The sequence below is a fragment of the Lentinus tigrinus genome (assembly GCF_003813185.1).
Source record: "Lentinus tigrinus ALCF2SS1-7 unplaced genomic scaffold L226scaffold_42, whole genome shotgun sequence".
Classification (NCBI taxonomy): domain Eukaryota; kingdom Fungi; phylum Basidiomycota; class Agaricomycetes; order Polyporales; family Polyporaceae; genus Lentinus; species Lentinus tigrinus.
The window spans coordinates 205,078-219,277 of record NW_027137951.1 but is presented as its reverse complement, the minus strand read 5'-3'; the positions used below and the strand labels follow the sequence as shown (position 1 = coordinate 219,277).

Here is a 14,200-nt window from a genome sequence, read left to right as displayed (position 1 = left end):
AGTAACTCCCATCGCGGCCAGCATTTCCTGAGCTGCGTGACAGAACAGGGTGAAAATCGCATTAAAGGGGCTCACAAGGATCCGATACGCCTCTGGGCCAGGCACGTTCTGTGATCTTTCATACCATGCCTTCAATCAAGCTCATGCTCGCGGCGTTCTACTAGTCAGATAACCACCGACCCAGAAGCCTGGCAGTCCGACAGAGACTCCCACAAGTTCCCGTCAGAGCTCTGATCACGACTTGCTATTATCTGCATCTTCGTACATCTTACTCAGCGGCGCCCTAGCACCCACGCCGCGTCCACGTCCACATGGCGACGTCTTTGATTCAGAGTGCGAACCCAAGCAGTACCAGTGCCACAGCGGCGGCGGCGGCGGATATGTCGAGCCCGAGTCTTCTTCCGCCGTTGCGCAGGGTTGAAGCCGCGAGCCTCGCCCCCGCGGACACCCCGGTGCTGCGCATCAAGACGGACGAGGACGTCGAGGCGTGGAAGCACACGCGCGGGTACCAGGACTACGGGCTCTTCCTCCGGAGGCTCGCCGAGTCTGTCGTTGGGCACACTCTGCCGTACGAGGACCCCGAGCCCGACGCGGTGAGTCGAACCTCGTGCATTCTTCAATAATGAAATAATGAAAGACGGCTGGCCCGATTCTGATCGTGTTGTTTTTCTAGGCCGCGAGTGCTATCATCGCGATGCTGGACACGCTCGACGGGTGGATCGACGAGATCCCGCCGCTGCCCACGCCGCAACGCTTTGGCAACCTCGCCTTCCGGACGTGGGGCAAGCGATTAGAGCAGGTGCGTCGATCCGGGGCAACCACAATCACAATGTGTACCGTGTACTGCCGTCCGTACTGACGCGTGCCTTGCAGGAGGCCCCCGCACTCCTCTCGGCGCTCCTCCCCGGCCCGCTGCACCCCACACTCCCCTTCATCGAACCGTACCTGCTCACCGCTTTTGGGTCGTTCACGCGCATGGACTACGGCACGGGCCACGAGACGTCCTTTGCGCTCTTCCTGCTGTGCCTGGCGCTCCTGCGCTTCGTCGAGCCCGTCCCGCGCGTCGAGCGGCAGCTCGTCCTGAACGTGTTCGTGCGCTACGTGCGCCTGTGCTGGCGCCTGCAGGACGTGTACAAGCTCGAGCCGGCGGGGAGCCATGGCGTGTGGGGGCTCGATGATTATTCGTTCTTGACGTATGTGTTTGGGAGCGCGCAGCTGAGAGGTGCGTGCCGTATGTTCTTTCTCTCTCGCAGCTGCACGGGGTTCCGCGGGCGGTCCCGAGGTGTGGCGTCAACTACGAGTGCAGTTCGAGCAAGCTATAGACAGGTGGTTACGAGGCGTTGACACCGTACTGACTGACACCCCCCCGTTCGTGCCTGCAGACCAGAAGGACATCCCGGTGGACGCGATCCTGCATCCCCCGCTCCCGCCGACGAACCTGTACTTCATGTCGATCACGCGGATCGACGAGGTCAAGTCCGGGCCGTTCCACGAGCACTCGTCGCAGCTGTATGCGATCGCGACCGGGGTGCAGCACTGGAGCAAGGTGCACTCGGGGCTGTTCAAGATGTACGAGGTACGTTGGGGTGGTCTGGGGGGATGTTTTTACATACATAGAGCTGACTGCGGCTTGTAGGCTGAGGTGCTGGGCAAGCGCGTTGTGGTGCAGCACATACCGCTCGGAGGTTTGCTGGTATGGGACGTCCCTGGGCCACAGCCTCACCACCATGCTTCTCATACCTCTCATGCTCACGCCTCTCACGCCTCCCATTCCTCTCATGCACCGACCCCGGCGCCGTTTGTCACCCCTGCGCCCTGGGCCATCACCGCAGCTCCTGCGGCGATGTCGAATCCATACACCACGCCAAACAGAGGGTCCCCATTGCCGTTTACCGCACATACGAGTCATCCCGGAGCGGCTCGTCACCCACACCGAGGCGGCACAGACGGACTCATTCCGGCACGAGCGCCGCTTGGCCCCACGGCGAGCACCGCACTGCGTCCTTCTATGAGGTCTGGTGGTAAGCCGGGGACGATGGGCCCGCCACCGCCTCCGCAGACGAGTCAGCCCGGCGGGGAAGAGTAGAGTGCCTCGAGGCTCGAGTTCTTACTTCTCGTCGTCGACGATCGTTCATGTGCAGTATTGAGATGTGCCACATCACATGTAGATGTTCCCTGCTGTATCCATGCAAGCTTGTAGCCTACTCAACGAACAGAGCCCGAGTATGCCGTCACTGCCCCCCGGGCGGGCCATATGCTGAGCACGGGCGGCAAATCCTCGGGAGAGCCCTCAAGCGAGGTTGCTGCCATAAACGGACGCGGGGCACAGGCCCGGCAGACGCCGAGAGCAGTGATTGGCGGGCGGTATCGATGAAGAAAAGTGAGCGAGGGGCTTTGCTCGTGGCTGCTGCTCGCTGTCTTTCCCCTCCTCCTCGCTGCCCTCGCCCCCGTCCGCACCGCGCACGACCCCGCCCAGGGAGACCCTCAGCTCGCGCAACCGCGTCTGCCGTCGTATCGCTGAACGCTCGGCTACGACGCAGACTCTGGCCCCGCCACCATTTTTGACCAAGCGAGAAACGACGACCTCCGTCTGTTGACCCTCGAGTAAGTTTTTTCGCATTCTCGCGTCATCTCCTGCAATCCGTCCCCCGCCCGGGTGAGACCCCTGCTTCCCCGCGCCGTCTCTTCGTGCGGGGTTCGTGCTCGAGGCTCGAGCTCGGAAGGCCACGAGAGGTGCTAGCGCATCCTGTTCGTCGCGCTGCACACACGAGGCGGCTAGGTTAATCAGAGGTCGTCGCGGCCCCTATCTCCGTCGAGGGTCTTCTTCTGCAGCTCGTGTTGAACACGTTGGCCGTTCGTCTTTCGTTCTCTGGCTTGGAAGAGGCGGCCTCTTCACAGAGGGCGCAGTGCGATTGGATGACATCACCACGCGTCCTCAAACGTTTTTCGAGAAGTTGTCTCGTGGCTGCTGCTGCTGCTGCCGCTGCTTCACTGCAGCATGTGTTGTTCTTCGCCACCGCTGCTCGCCACGCCTCTCGCGGTGCCACTCGTGTTCGTTGTTCCTATAGCCGATCTTCCATTCCATCGATATCGTTCAAAACTTTTGCTGACCTAAACTTTTCGTAGGTGGTCATCCGTCCGTGGTAGGTTCAACCATCCTCGACCCCGTCTGTACCGTCTAACCTCTTTGCTCCAGGAGAACCTCCTTGACAGGACTCTTGCATCGTATCTGAATCAATCTTTTGCCAGACTCGTCTTCGTGTCCTGGTTACTTGATTATTCTCTTCATCTTTGCTTCATCTCCCCTTCAAGCTCGTCCTCGCTTCAGGGAGCGAGGATCCCATAGCCGACTGAAGGAGACCTTCTAGTTACCGTTCCTATCCCGCCCGGCTCGTTCTCGCGACCGCGGCGGTAGGCTCGGTAATACGGGTTCCACCTACCACCTAACAAAACGACTGTTTCTCCTTTCTCTCGGGGTACCTCCCGCTATCTCCCGCTTCAGCCGAACCTCAACGGCCCAACCATAGACCAACACCACCAAGACCTAGAGTTCGACGGTTCCACGGAACCTCGCCAACGCCAACGACCAATGTCTGCACTCGAGATTCTGACCGCGCACGCGCCGGTCGACTTTGATTACGACGTCATCTCGTGCTCTCCCACCCTTTCCTCGTCTCTTTCTCGTTCGCTTCCCGAAAAGTACCTTGCCAATGTGTTCGTAAACGGACTATTCTCGCCTACCAATTCTGCACACTCCCACGAAAACACCCACCACCTCAAGAACCCCGACCGCCACTACGATGACGAGGTCTCCATCCCCGGGCTGCCGCCTTTGCACCGCGGCCACCCAGACGTCCACCTCAGAAACGGGGTCATGAACGCTCTCCACCTGGCCGCCGATGGGGAGCCGGACGCGGAGAAGGCGTTCTACGTCGCCGACCTCAGCGCGGTGTACAAGCAACACGAGCGGTGGAAGAAGCTGCTTCCCGAGATTGAGCCGTTCTACGGTGCGTCTTCCATTTCTTCCATGCCTCCCATCACGCGCGCGTGCAGTCCCGGTTGCTGATGCTCAATGTTCGATGCCCGCAAACAGCCGTGAAGTGCAACCCGGACCCGTACGTGCTGCGGCTTCTAGCGGCCCTCGGGACAGGCTTCGATTGCGCGTCGAACGGCGAGATCAACACCGTCCTCGCCCTCGGCGTGGCGCCCGAGCGCATCATCTTCGCCAACCCGTGCAAGGCGACGTCGTTCATCCGGAGTGCGGCCAAGGCGCGCGTGGACATGATGACCTTTGACAACACCGACGAGCTGCACAAGATCGCGCGCACGCACCCCGGCGCGAAGCTCGTCGTCCGCATCCTCACGGACGACTCCAAGGCGCTCTGCAGACTCGGCCTCAAGTTTGGGGCGCCCCTCGACACGGTGCCCGCGCTGCTGGCGAAGGCACGTGAGCTGAACCTTGACGTCATCGGGGTCAGCTTCCACGTGGGCAGCGGGAGCACGGACCCGTTCGCGTTCGCCGACGCGGTCGAGCGTGCGCGCGCCGTGTTCGACATGGGCAAGGCCGCGGGCTACGAGTTCACGCTGCTCGACGTCGGCGGCGGGTTCGAGGACGCGTCGTTCGAGGCGACGGCGGGCGTGCTCGCGGACGCGATTAACCGCTTCTTCCCCGTGCGCGACGGGATCAGGATCATCGCGGAGCCGGGACGGTACTACGTGAGCAAGGCGTTCTCGCTCGCCACCAACATCATCGCGCGGCGGGCGCCGCCTGGCCACGCGCTCGAACAGGCGGACGCCGCAGACGTCGACCCGGAGCAGCCGAGCGTGATGTGTACGTCTTTTTCTATCGTCCTTCCATTCCCCGCTTTATTCTCTTCTCGGACCTGCCCTGGTTACGAGCTCGCTGACATGATGTTCCGTCCTTCTTCTTCTATAGACTACATCAACGACGGCGTCTACGGCGCGTTCAACTGCATCCTGTTCGACCACCAAACGCCGCAGCCGACCGTGCTCTCGCTGAACGGGTCGTTCCACGTCCCCGCGTCGGTGCCGCTGCGCGCGGCGAGCGTGTGGGGGCCGACGTGCGACTCGCTGGACTGCGTGTGCGCCGTGACGCAGCTGCCGGGGACGCTCCAGGTGGGCGACTGGCTCGGGTGGGAGAACATGGGCGCGTACTCGGCGTGCGCGGCGAGCATGTTTAATGGGTTCGAGGTTAGCAGGGTCGTGTATACGACGGGCGCGTGTGGTAAGGGCGCGGCGGAGGTGAGGGAGGCGTTGAGGGCGTTCCAGGCGCAGGCGGCGTAGGGCGATGCTTGCGGCTTGCGGGTTCGTTCGATGGTTCCCGAATCCCGAACCGGATCTCCCCTCCGGGGCGTTCGACGGCACCCGAGCAGGCGTTCAACGTTCGACGTTCGACGTTTAGTGGCTTCCGAGGCGGCCGGAGGAAGATGGCGAATTGAATTGGAATAGGGACGGACGTCAGGTGTGGATTGTGTTTGCGTTGGGGATGGAACGCGTTGCGAGGTGGCAGGCACTGGCAGGAACTAGGTGGGGCGGGCGCAGCAGCAGGAAAATGCGAATGCTCCCGAGGCTGCGGCTTCTTCTTCTTCGTGTTCGGACTTCGTGTTCGTGTTGGGATGCCAGCGGGATTTCAGACGATGATGATGATGATAGACGACGGGGTGCGGGTGGCGATTGGCGACAAGTTGAGGTGTGCACGCGTGGACGGACGCCGCGGACTCGGTTCTTCGATTGCTTGCTGTTTGCTGTTTGAACGTTGAACTTTGCTGTTAAGTCTGTATGGACTGTATGGATGATGTGCATGCAGGTTCAGTAGCAGGCACGACGTGCATGACGAAATGAATGGATGACGAATCGTGTGCTCCTTATCTGCCCCGGTTCCTCAGCACTGCAACTTGTGACTTGAGCCTTAGACTGCTCGAGGGAGGCTAAGTAGTAAGTAGTACTATACATACATGCCTGACACAGTAAAGTAAGCAAGGGCGGCGGGGCGTGCCTGGCGGAGGAGGGCTTCGCACGGGCTCGGCTCCGTAGCATGCGGTGTGCGTCTCGGGGCCGGGGGGGCCATGAGAGCGAGCGCGAGCGCGAGGTCGAGGTCGCGAGGCGTCCGGAGGAAGGGGACGCGTTCGATCAGAGACGGACAGGCACGGGGGGTGCTGCGGTGCGGGCTCCCAGGCTCATACCGCCTCGTGACGTATACGTATTGTCAATTGACCTTGGCGGTGGCGCATTCAATGGCTGCCGTTTTTCCCAGCCTCCGAGCGAGGATCGATCGTCGGAATCTGGCCATGGGGCCCGGGGCGACGCGGGCGGGGGGGTGGCCGTGGCCGGGATTTTGGACTCTGCTGGCAGGGAGGGGAACTTGGACTTGAGCTTGGACTTGGACTTGCAAGCTTGCCTGAAGGAGCCTGGAGAGTGCCCGGGCCGCGGTATTTCCGACTGCTAATGCGCTAGAAGCTGCTGCCGTATGCCCTGTCCGACGTCGCCACGACACTGCGACAGTGCTGGACAGCCCACGAGGATGTGGGGCATGGGATGAGCCAAAAGCGAACCTTGAAGGTTACAGTATGAACGTGGACAAGTTGCGAGCTCGACGAGTTGACGACAACGTCGACGCCGCGGCGCCCTGAAGGCTGAGGAAGGGGGACCAGTCACCGGGGATCGTCCGTCCGACGTCTGCATCTCCCTCCCGGCTCGAGATACGCAGGCTGCGGCCAACAAATGACAAGCCATTAGTCGCTGCTGCGCACAGCGCCGACCGTCTCGGGTGACCGTGCAGCCACATCTGAATGTGTTTGCCGCGCCGCCGCCTCCGGACACTCGGACACTCGGACGGACGTCGGCTGGCCGTCGGTTGCCAACGTGGTTACGAGGGGACTCTCTTCCGCGCACAGCGATATCCACGGCCCACGGCCCACGGTCCAACCCTTCTCGAGAGCTCGATCGAACCTGGGCTCTCCCTTAGTACTCAGTCCCTGGGGCCGAGGGCTCCCTTTGTACTTGCCCTTGCCCTCCCGTCACCGTCGCCCGTCGCGTCGCGTCGCCCAGGACCCGAGTCCGACGGCCCTCTCGGGCTTACGCGCTGCGCTGCGCAAGGACGAATTCCGGCGACCGTCCCCCCCTCTAGGTCTCAGGTTCCTTCCGCCCCCCCTATGTTATTGTTATTGTACTTGTGTACTGGTACAGCCTGGCGCACGCACGGCCGTCGCATCATCCCAGGGTGTGTGTGCGTGCCTTGTGCATTGACAGCCCCGCACAGAACCGAGCCAGAGCCTCAGCCAGAGCGTGCGCGCCCTGCCCTCCGAGTCCCTGACACTGTGACAGCTGTTCCAGTTCCAGTCCTCTGTCCTGTTCCCGAGCTCGCACGCTCGCACGAGGACGTCTCCGCGGAATAGCCTTTTCACGCCCAATACGCTATCGTTGCCAGCGTGGTGTGCGCCGTGCGCCGCGTGCGGGTTCGATATTCGATTCATCGGCGGGTGCAGAGGACATTAATAGTGTTCTGCGCGTTCTTCCCACCGGTTTCGCCAGTGGCCACTTGTCACTGCTCGCCTCGTCATTTGCCCGCCCACGCTGGCAGGTGAGAACACGAAGCCCACGACGCGGACGAGATGCGGACCCGTGCACGGACAGCGTCCCATCTGACCGCTCATGCAATGATGCACTTTAAACTCGACCCGGTGTTGCGCGTTTCCCGTCTTCCGCAGCGGCGTGCATCCGAGACGAGACCGTGACATCTCCTCAACCACCTTATATTAGCTAATCCGACCCGGCTAACAGGGCGCACCGCGCAGCGTGAGCGTCCCGCGAAGACCCGGGGAACGGCACCCATGGCCAGGGGCCCTGCCCGCTGGGCCTTGCAGTGAGATCCATCTGCAGGCATCCATCTTTGATCACCCCCACCCTCTTTCTATATCTATGCGATCGAATGCCGAGCCTCGGTACCTAGACAGCACCATCCCGAAACCGGCACAGCGGTTCTGCGGGGAATTCCTGTGGAACCAAAAATTACGCTGGGCGACCGCTAAGTGCCTCCTCCTGGTAACTAGCTGGGCACGAATTCAGAATCAGCCCGTGCGCACCTCAGATCCATCATCGGATCCGGAGCCAGTTACGGCCCACACCGTGCGCACCGTGCTGGGTGTCGTAATAATTCTGCACGCCGCTGGGCCCTCGCCGCCTGTCTCGTCTCGAGTTCCGAATCCGTGCGCTGCGCAGGCAGATGATATATGGCCCTCCGCGCAGACGCGGAAAGGCCCTTTTCCCCGCCGCCTCCTTTGGCTCCCGCCTCTCCGCATAGTGCGTTTCGCCCGCTTGCTTGAGCCTTGCTTGCCCCGTGCTCTGCGTCTGTTCACGCTCGACGTACCACTCTCCCCCACCCCGCCCCCCTCGGCCTTGGAAGTACTTGAAGCCTGCGCACCGGACTATCCGATTTCCCGTCTGGTAGGTTTTGTACTTTGCGTTTGCTGCCCCTCGGTCAGCTGAGCTCGAGGCCCCACCCAGCAACCCTGTTTATAGCACCACTAACTCCCGGTTCCGACTCGCTCGCAATCTACCTTCGAGACCCGGAGGCACACACACGCTCACATATTAAATGGCTCTGGGAACAAGCCGTTCCGCAAACATGTCCTCTGGATTGCTGCTGGTGAGTGTGGTCCGCGGCGCCAAGTCCATGTGGCGCACAGTTGCTGACATGTTCATGTTCGTGTTCGTGTTCTCTGCTTCGCGTTGCTTCGTGCGTGATGCTTCGTGCTGCTGCTTCGTGCGATGAGCAGGACCCGCTTCCCTCCCCGACCGCGGAGCCCGCCCCGAACGGCGTAACGCGCTTCCGCCCGTACGCGAGCCCGGACCACCATGTCACCAAGGCGCGCTATATCACCAGCAACGACCCTCGTGGATATATGTGCGTTCGAGTCCTGTGTGCGGTGTGCGGTCCAGGCTGGACGAGCTGATGGATCGACCGCAGACCCGTGTACGAATACCCGCTGAACGGCCAGTGGATCATGCTGGACATGGACGACGGATACGTGCTCTGGACCGGGATCTGGAAGGGTGAGCACTCGTCGTCGACCCTTCTCCGGTGTTGCCGCGGCTTTCTAACGACGTCCGTGCTTCCTCCCCTTCCCGCTTCCCGCTCACCGCTCACAGCCCTCGGTAACTCGAAGGGTGAGAGATCTTCATGCCGCTGTTCCGAGGCAGAATGCTAACCTTCGATCTGAAACCGAACTCTAACGTCGATCGCGCCTACAGCGGACATCGTGAAGATTATAGACTCGCAGCCCGACCTCGCCGCACAGTTGCGGCGGGTGAGAGGCGGGTATCTGAAAATCCAGGGCACCTGGATGCCGTACGAGATTGCCCTCCGCCTCTCCCGCAGGTGCGCTTGGCTCCCGTGCACCCCTCCTGCTGCTCCTCGCTGACTCGCTGTTGATACTAGGGTGGCCTGGCCGATCCGTCATGACCTCGTCCCTCTCTTTGGGTATGTGCTTATTCCCTCCGACGCCACGCTGCTTCCTCATGACCGAACGTGCCCTCTATCTAGCCCCAGCTTTCCCGAGACGTGCTTGCCTCCTGACAGCCCGGGCTACGGACAGATCGCAAAGCCCGGCACAGGCAAGCGGCGGGCCCGGCGCAACCCTCCTGCAGAGGTGCCTCTCAGCCTTAACTCAGGAGCGGGTGCAGAGTGGTCCGTCTCTGTTGGGGACGCAGGCCCGCCTACTATGAACGGGGGCACGGTGTCCACCCGCAGCACGCTTGTCATGTCCCACACTTTCGCGGCGCAGCCTGGACGACACATCGACACCACTTTCAGCACGCACCATCAACAGCTCGCACCTGCGTATCCGCACATCGGCCAGCAGAGCGACTCCCCCGTGATGCTGCATGTTCCCTACGTCGAGCGGCCGCACGCTGCGAACTCTCCGACATCCTCCACCTCGACGTCTAGTAGCTTCTTCCACAGCTCCGGCGCGTCTAGGCGGCACTCTCCTCCTGTTGAACCCGGCTCTTCGAGGCAGCGTTACTCGCCATACCCCAGCCCGCTGTCCTCGACGACTTCCCGTTTCAGCGTGTCGTCGGCGCATTCGGCACAATCGCCTGGGGGCGCTGAGAGCTCCATGTCCATCTCTCCGACGTCGTCGCGACCGCTAGGAGAGACGATTAAGCTGCCGCCCATCCAGCCGCCGAGCCGTCGTGCGAGCGGGGACGGGGCTGGGGGCACGTTCCACCTGCCGCCCATTTCGAGCATGGACAATCTGCGCGAGGCGCAGTGTGGTGAGCCGATGGCCGTCTTGCGGCGGCTGCAGTCATCGGACGAGGACGGGTACGAGCAACGTAGGGATGATGTGCGCCGCATCGCGTCTGTGGACTCCCTAACACAGCGGAGGCATAGCCTGGCGGTTGCGGATGCCTTGCATGCGTACAAGTCGTGAGTCGCCCATTCAACATTGTCATTGCACATCCCACTTCCCCCATCTGTCTCGTGTGGTCGCCCGTGTTTCGGCGACTGTCCCACGCCGTCCACCTCTGCGTCTGCATCTCTCCATTCCTCAACGCCTGGTGCTCATCATTGCCTTCTTCTGCCACAGTTCCGACCCTGGCGCCCATATTGCTGGCGGTTCGCGGTCACCGGCGAGCGCTGTCGCGGCGTTGCCATCGTCCTCTTACCTACCCTCTAGGCACGAACAGCAGCAGCAGCACTATCCGCACTCAACCCCTTCCCATCCTCATGCGCAGCCGCTGTTTGACCGCCGACCGTCACACGACGATCGTCCGGCGCGCTCGGTTCCCCCGTCGCCATACCTTGGCACGTCTCGATTGGACTACCTCGACCGCGCTCGGGATTGTGACCGTGGAGACCTCGAACGTGAGCGGTATGCCCTCTCGCAGGACCGGGATGGGGACCGGGAGTTCTATCGCCAGGAACGCCCGCCCAGCCCCCCACGCTCCGCTTCGCCTCACTCTGCGTCTCGGTCTGCTTCTGCTTCTGTAAGTGCGAGCAACTCTCCGTCGGACTCGGCGAGGTCGGGCTGGCGCCCTTGGTAACGTCGGCTTTGCCGCGTCCATGCTTGCGAATCCACGTACTCGAGTACCACTTCTCATGGCTCCTGGGTGGAGCGTACGATACCATGCTTATATTCTGGATCACGATTACTTGCACTCTGTTACACTGGACGCTGCCTGCGGCGCCCAGGGTTGTATAGTCTGGATCTCTCTCGTCTCCACCGTTATCACTGCTACGGCTATCAGTGTTTGCAGATTCGTTAGCCGGAGGTTCACTCCCCGGTGCTGTTTCGCATAAATTATAGCACTTCTAGTTCAACTACGCCCGCTTCTCGTCCCAGTTCCTCTTGTCTTCGACTAGCGTAGATAATTGTAGTGAGTAGCTCGCGCATCCGCACGTCGTGTAATCTACTAGTCCATACCGGGAGTCGAGAGGCACCTTTCTGGCGCACCGCTCCGCGTATGTCAAATTTGCCACACCAGCACGGTGCAGCTGATCGCTGCCAGGATGCACGATGACGATGCTCGAAGCCCCAGAAGGCGGCCCGTTTCCCAGCTCGCACCGGGGGCCAGGGCCCGCGTCGACTGTCTCTTCCTGACCGTGTCCTTGTTCTCGCCATGGATTAATTCTGACAGTGAATAGCTGGCCATCATGACATTCTCACATCCTGCGGGCCTTTCCCATGGAACCTTCTGCCCGGGCTCAGCGCGCGCCCAGCAGCCCGTGCAACCGTGTAACCACAGAAACCCCGCATGCTATTGGAGCGTGATCGTCCGTCAGAACGCTGCATCCGGAAATGTGTTTATTAAATCGTCCCCTTCTCACCTGCCGCTCCCAGCCCAGGTCTCTTGCACCACGCACACGCACACGCCATGGTCGCAGTTGCACGTTCTCTCGCCCACCGGCGCACTGCGAGATCAGATTGCGCCCGGCGCTGCGGAGAGACGGGCGAGCTTTGCTCCCACCATGTCCATCACCTGGGAATGTGGATAGTCTCTCGGGACCGAGAGCGCGCCCCCGGCATGCACGCAGCCGTGCGGGGCTCCGGTGATTGTCAGACGGTACGAGACGTGCGTCCGTGTCGACGTCCGCTCCGCTGGTGACTGGTGTGCCTATCATCTTGCGCGTTCCAGAAAGTGCCACTGAACGGCGTGGGTTGTGCCAGGTGTCCAGTAGCACATTGCACGGCGCCGCCGATGCGCCACAAAGCAGCCTCTCTCCGGATGTCATGCCACGGTGTCGGATGTCCCCTGTCGAATAGACATGGCCAACGTCGTGCTCGGCTGCGGTACCGGTCAACCCACTGTCACCATGTGGCATGCACCCTGCCCGGTACCCGGTGACCATCTGTCAGGACTCAGGACTTCCGATTCGGTACGAGGTCTGCCATGGTCAGTTCGCGCGCTGCTCGCAGGACTCGGAAGAAAGCATGCAACGCACGTACGTCAGAGTGCTAGTACTCACCCGCCCGTACAGTATTTGCATTATTGCCCGCGCATAATTGCAAGATTGATTATTAGATTTGTTGCAGGTTGCAGGGAATATTCGGCCGTGCCTTGCTCGTCGCGCGGTGGTGTCGAATAAGGCAGGTTGCGATCGAAATGGGGATTATCGGTGTTCTGGAATAGGCGGAACGCGCTGGATTTCCTTAATGAAAGGTTTGTCCGTGGGTCCTCGAGGCTAAATTGACCTGCTAAGCGAAATTGCGCGGCCAGGCGACACAGATACGCACATTTTGCCGAAACATGCCTCCCCAAAGTTCAAACCCATCCCGCCTGCGGCCTGCCAGATCTCCTCCCAGCTGCCTAGGGACCGCTAAATTATCGGACAACCCCCAATGCAATCGCACAAGCCGCGCCGCATGCTAACGTTGCGATTGTGACGAATTTTGCGCAAGTCAGGCCCGCCCCTCATTGTACACCCGATCATCCACATAGATCGGATGTAGGACGAGGTGAACGCATGTGGTGTCTCGTAAGCCACGCCTCAAGGGCATCGCGCATCACGTCCGACCCCAACTGCGCTGACCAGCACCTCTGGCCGATCGACCGACGTCCCACCACCACAGACCCGTAAAACCCGCCCTGCGATTCATGGGGCACAAGAACGCAGGGCATGCGGGCCCGAAGGCATGAGCACCACGCAGTGGCGGCGGGGTGGCTTCGGGGACTCGGACGATCGGGAAACGCCACGATCACGATCACGGTCCCGCGACAGCGTGCAGAAAATGGGGTCACCAGCTGCGACTGAGCTGAGATGCGCGTGTCACATAACCAGATCACTCGGAAACATACTGGACCCAGCAGATAGGTGCCTGAGCGGCCCGCCCGCATCCCGGCGAGCGCGGAGATGGGGCGGGAGTGGCTTAGCCTTGGGGACTGACCATCGCGCATCGCGATTTGCTTTTGTTCCTGCGGTTGGAGCGGCTGGGGCCAATATCAGCGTCGTCGTGACAATGACCGGCAGGCAATGTACTGTACCGCCGGACCATTGGCGGAAGCTGGCGAAGACCGAGCAGCATGATGCAGGTTCGACGCGCGGGAGCCGACGGTCAACGTCAAAGCGATACGCTCCGCACACACAGCGAGAGGTACTCCAAGCTCAAGCTCCTTCAGACTCCACAGACGAGGTCCCGAAGATAGGAGCACCAAAGTCCCTTCTCCTCTCTCGTTCGAGAGCGAACGGCGTGCTGGCTGTGTGGCTAGGCAAACCACAGGCTTGCAGACGCGGTGAGTCGCGGCGTATCGTTTGATTCAAACCGCCTACTCGCTCCGAGCTATCGCGCTATCGTCGATGGCCGGTCGGGAAAGCTTAGCAGTCTCCAGAGTCTTCTGACGTACGAGAACCGCACGGTCGACTCTTCGGGAGCATAGGGAGCGCCCTGCTTGCGATAGGGGGGCTCAGAAGAACCGATCCGGTCAGGCGACCTGACACGCCTTCCGTCAGGGAGAAGTGGGAAGAGTGCGAGCTCGGGGTAACCAAGCTTGAACCTCCGCCACAAAGCCAGCAATGAAGGCACTACCAGGCAATCGTTGAAGCGTCACAGTCCCGGACCCACTATGCATGGAAGTGCGTGGCTCTCGAAGCTCGAAGCCTCCCGCTCTCCGCTGGCTGCCTGTTTAGGTTACAACATGACCACGGTTACCGAGATGTGCGACCGCTGGAGAAGTAGAGGTG

At 61.4% G+C, this 14,200-nt stretch overlaps 7 protein-coding genes across 7 annotated transcripts; 4 read left to right on the top strand and 3 right to left on the bottom strand.

Moving 5' to 3' along the window:
* Positions 1 to 10: 10 nt before the first annotated feature.
* Positions 11 to 2,248, top strand: L226DRAFT_539404 (PTPA-domain-containing protein). The gene is made up of 6 exons (XM_067681676.1): positions 11 to 101; positions 165 to 593; positions 674 to 799; positions 874 to 1,222; positions 1,383 to 1,576; positions 1,637 to 2,248. The coding sequence occupies exons 2-6, from the start codon at positions 312 to 314 to the stop codon at positions 2,084 to 2,086; spliced, it is 1,401 nt and encodes a 466-aa protein (XP_067530530.1). The 5' UTR covers positions 11 to 101; positions 165 to 311; the 3' UTR covers positions 2,087 to 2,248.
* A 1,626-nt stretch (positions 2,249 to 3,874) lies between these two features.
* Positions 3,875 to 5,304, top strand: L226DRAFT_471002 (ornithine decarboxylase; the record flags this gene model as incomplete). The annotated part of the gene is made up of 3 exons (XM_067676351.1): positions 3,875 to 4,007; positions 4,094 to 4,831; positions 4,937 to 5,304. The coding sequence occupies 3 exons, from the start codon at positions 3,875 to 3,877 to the stop codon at positions 5,302 to 5,304; spliced, it is 1,239 nt and encodes a 412-aa protein (XP_067530529.1).
* Positions 5,305 to 6,638: 1,334 nt separating this feature from the next.
* On the top strand, positions 6,639 to 7,463 carry L226DRAFT_263917 (uncharacterized protein). The gene has a single exon (XM_067673398.1). The coding sequence runs from the start codon at positions 6,810 to 6,812 to the stop codon at positions 7,413 to 7,415; it is 606 nt and encodes a 201-aa protein (XP_067530528.1). The 5' UTR covers positions 6,639 to 6,809; the 3' UTR covers positions 7,416 to 7,463.
* Positions 7,464 to 8,436: 973 nt separating this feature from the next.
* Positions 8,437 to 10,591, top strand: L226DRAFT_263895 (uncharacterized protein). Its single transcript, XM_067673396.1, has 8 exons — positions 8,437 to 8,463; positions 8,524 to 8,665; positions 8,793 to 8,923; positions 8,987 to 9,072; positions 9,169 to 9,186; positions 9,271 to 9,397; positions 9,458 to 9,499; positions 9,563 to 10,591. The coding sequence occupies exons 2-8, from the start codon at positions 8,615 to 8,617 to the stop codon at positions 10,449 to 10,451; spliced, it is 1,344 nt and encodes a 447-aa protein (XP_067530527.1). The 5' UTR covers positions 8,437 to 8,463; positions 8,524 to 8,614; the 3' UTR covers positions 10,452 to 10,591.
* Position 10,592: 1 nt separating this feature from the next.
* L226DRAFT_263896 (uncharacterized protein) lies at positions 10,593 to 11,235 on the bottom strand. The gene has a single exon (XM_067673397.1). It carries the CDS (start codon positions 11,147 to 11,149, stop codon positions 10,694 to 10,696), a length of 456 nt encoding a protein of 151 aa, XP_067530526.1. The 5' UTR covers positions 11,150 to 11,235; the 3' UTR covers positions 10,593 to 10,693.
* Positions 11,236 to 11,653: 418 nt separating this feature from the next.
* L226DRAFT_263882 (uncharacterized protein) lies at positions 11,654 to 12,687 on the bottom strand. The gene is made up of 2 exons (XM_067673395.1): positions 12,464 to 12,687; positions 11,654 to 12,406 (listed from the first exon to the last, which is right to left on the bottom strand). The coding sequence occupies exon 2, from the start codon at positions 12,368 to 12,370 to the stop codon at positions 11,726 to 11,728; it is 645 nt and encodes a 214-aa protein (XP_067530525.1). The 5' UTR covers positions 12,371 to 12,406; positions 12,464 to 12,687; the 3' UTR covers positions 11,654 to 11,725.
* L226DRAFT_263874 (uncharacterized protein) lies at positions 12,688 to 13,474 on the bottom strand. Its single transcript, XM_067673394.1, has one exon. It carries the CDS (start codon positions 13,414 to 13,416, stop codon positions 12,949 to 12,951), a length of 468 nt encoding a protein of 155 aa, XP_067530524.1. The 5' UTR covers positions 13,417 to 13,474; the 3' UTR covers positions 12,688 to 12,948.
* Between the last annotated feature and the right edge of the window lie 726 nt (positions 13,475 to 14,200).

Coding starts and splice junctions, on each gene's coding strand:
- L226DRAFT_539404 (XM_067681676.1), top strand. CDS start 312: ATGGCGACGTCTTTGATTCAGAGTGCGAACCCAAGCAGTACCAGTGCC. Junction 800..873: donor GGGGCAAGCGATTAGAGCAG/GTGCGTCGATCC, acceptor CGTGCCTTGCAG/GAGGCCCCCGCACTCCTCTC. Junction 1,577..1,636: donor GGCTGTTCAAGATGTACGAG/GTACGTTGGGGT, acceptor TGCGGCTTGTAG/GCTGAGGTGCTGGGCAAGCG.
- L226DRAFT_263917 (XM_067673398.1), top strand. CDS start 6,810: ATGTGTTTGCCGCGCCGCCGCCTCCGGACACTCGGACACTCGGACGGA.
- L226DRAFT_263895 (XM_067673396.1), top strand. CDS start 8,615: ATGGCTCTGGGAACAAGCCGTTCCGCAAACATGTCCTCTGGATTGCTG. Junction 8,666..8,792: donor TGTCCTCTGGATTGCTGCTG/GTGAGTGTGGTC, acceptor TCGTGCGATGAG/CAGGACCCGCTTCCCTCCCC. Junction 9,398..9,457: donor GCCCTCCGCCTCTCCCGCAG/GTGCGCTTGGCT, acceptor TGTTGATACTAG/GGTGGCCTGGCCGATCCGTC.
- L226DRAFT_263896 (XM_067673397.1), bottom strand. CDS start 11,149: ATGGTATCGTACGCTCCACCCAGGAGCCATGAGAAGTGGTACTCGAGT.
- L226DRAFT_263882 (XM_067673395.1), bottom strand. CDS start 12,370: ATGGTCACCGGGTACCGGGCAGGGTGCATGCCACATGGTGACAGTGGG.
- L226DRAFT_263874 (XM_067673394.1), bottom strand. CDS start 13,416: ATGCGCGATGGTCAGTCCCCAAGGCTAAGCCACTCCCGCCCCATCTCC.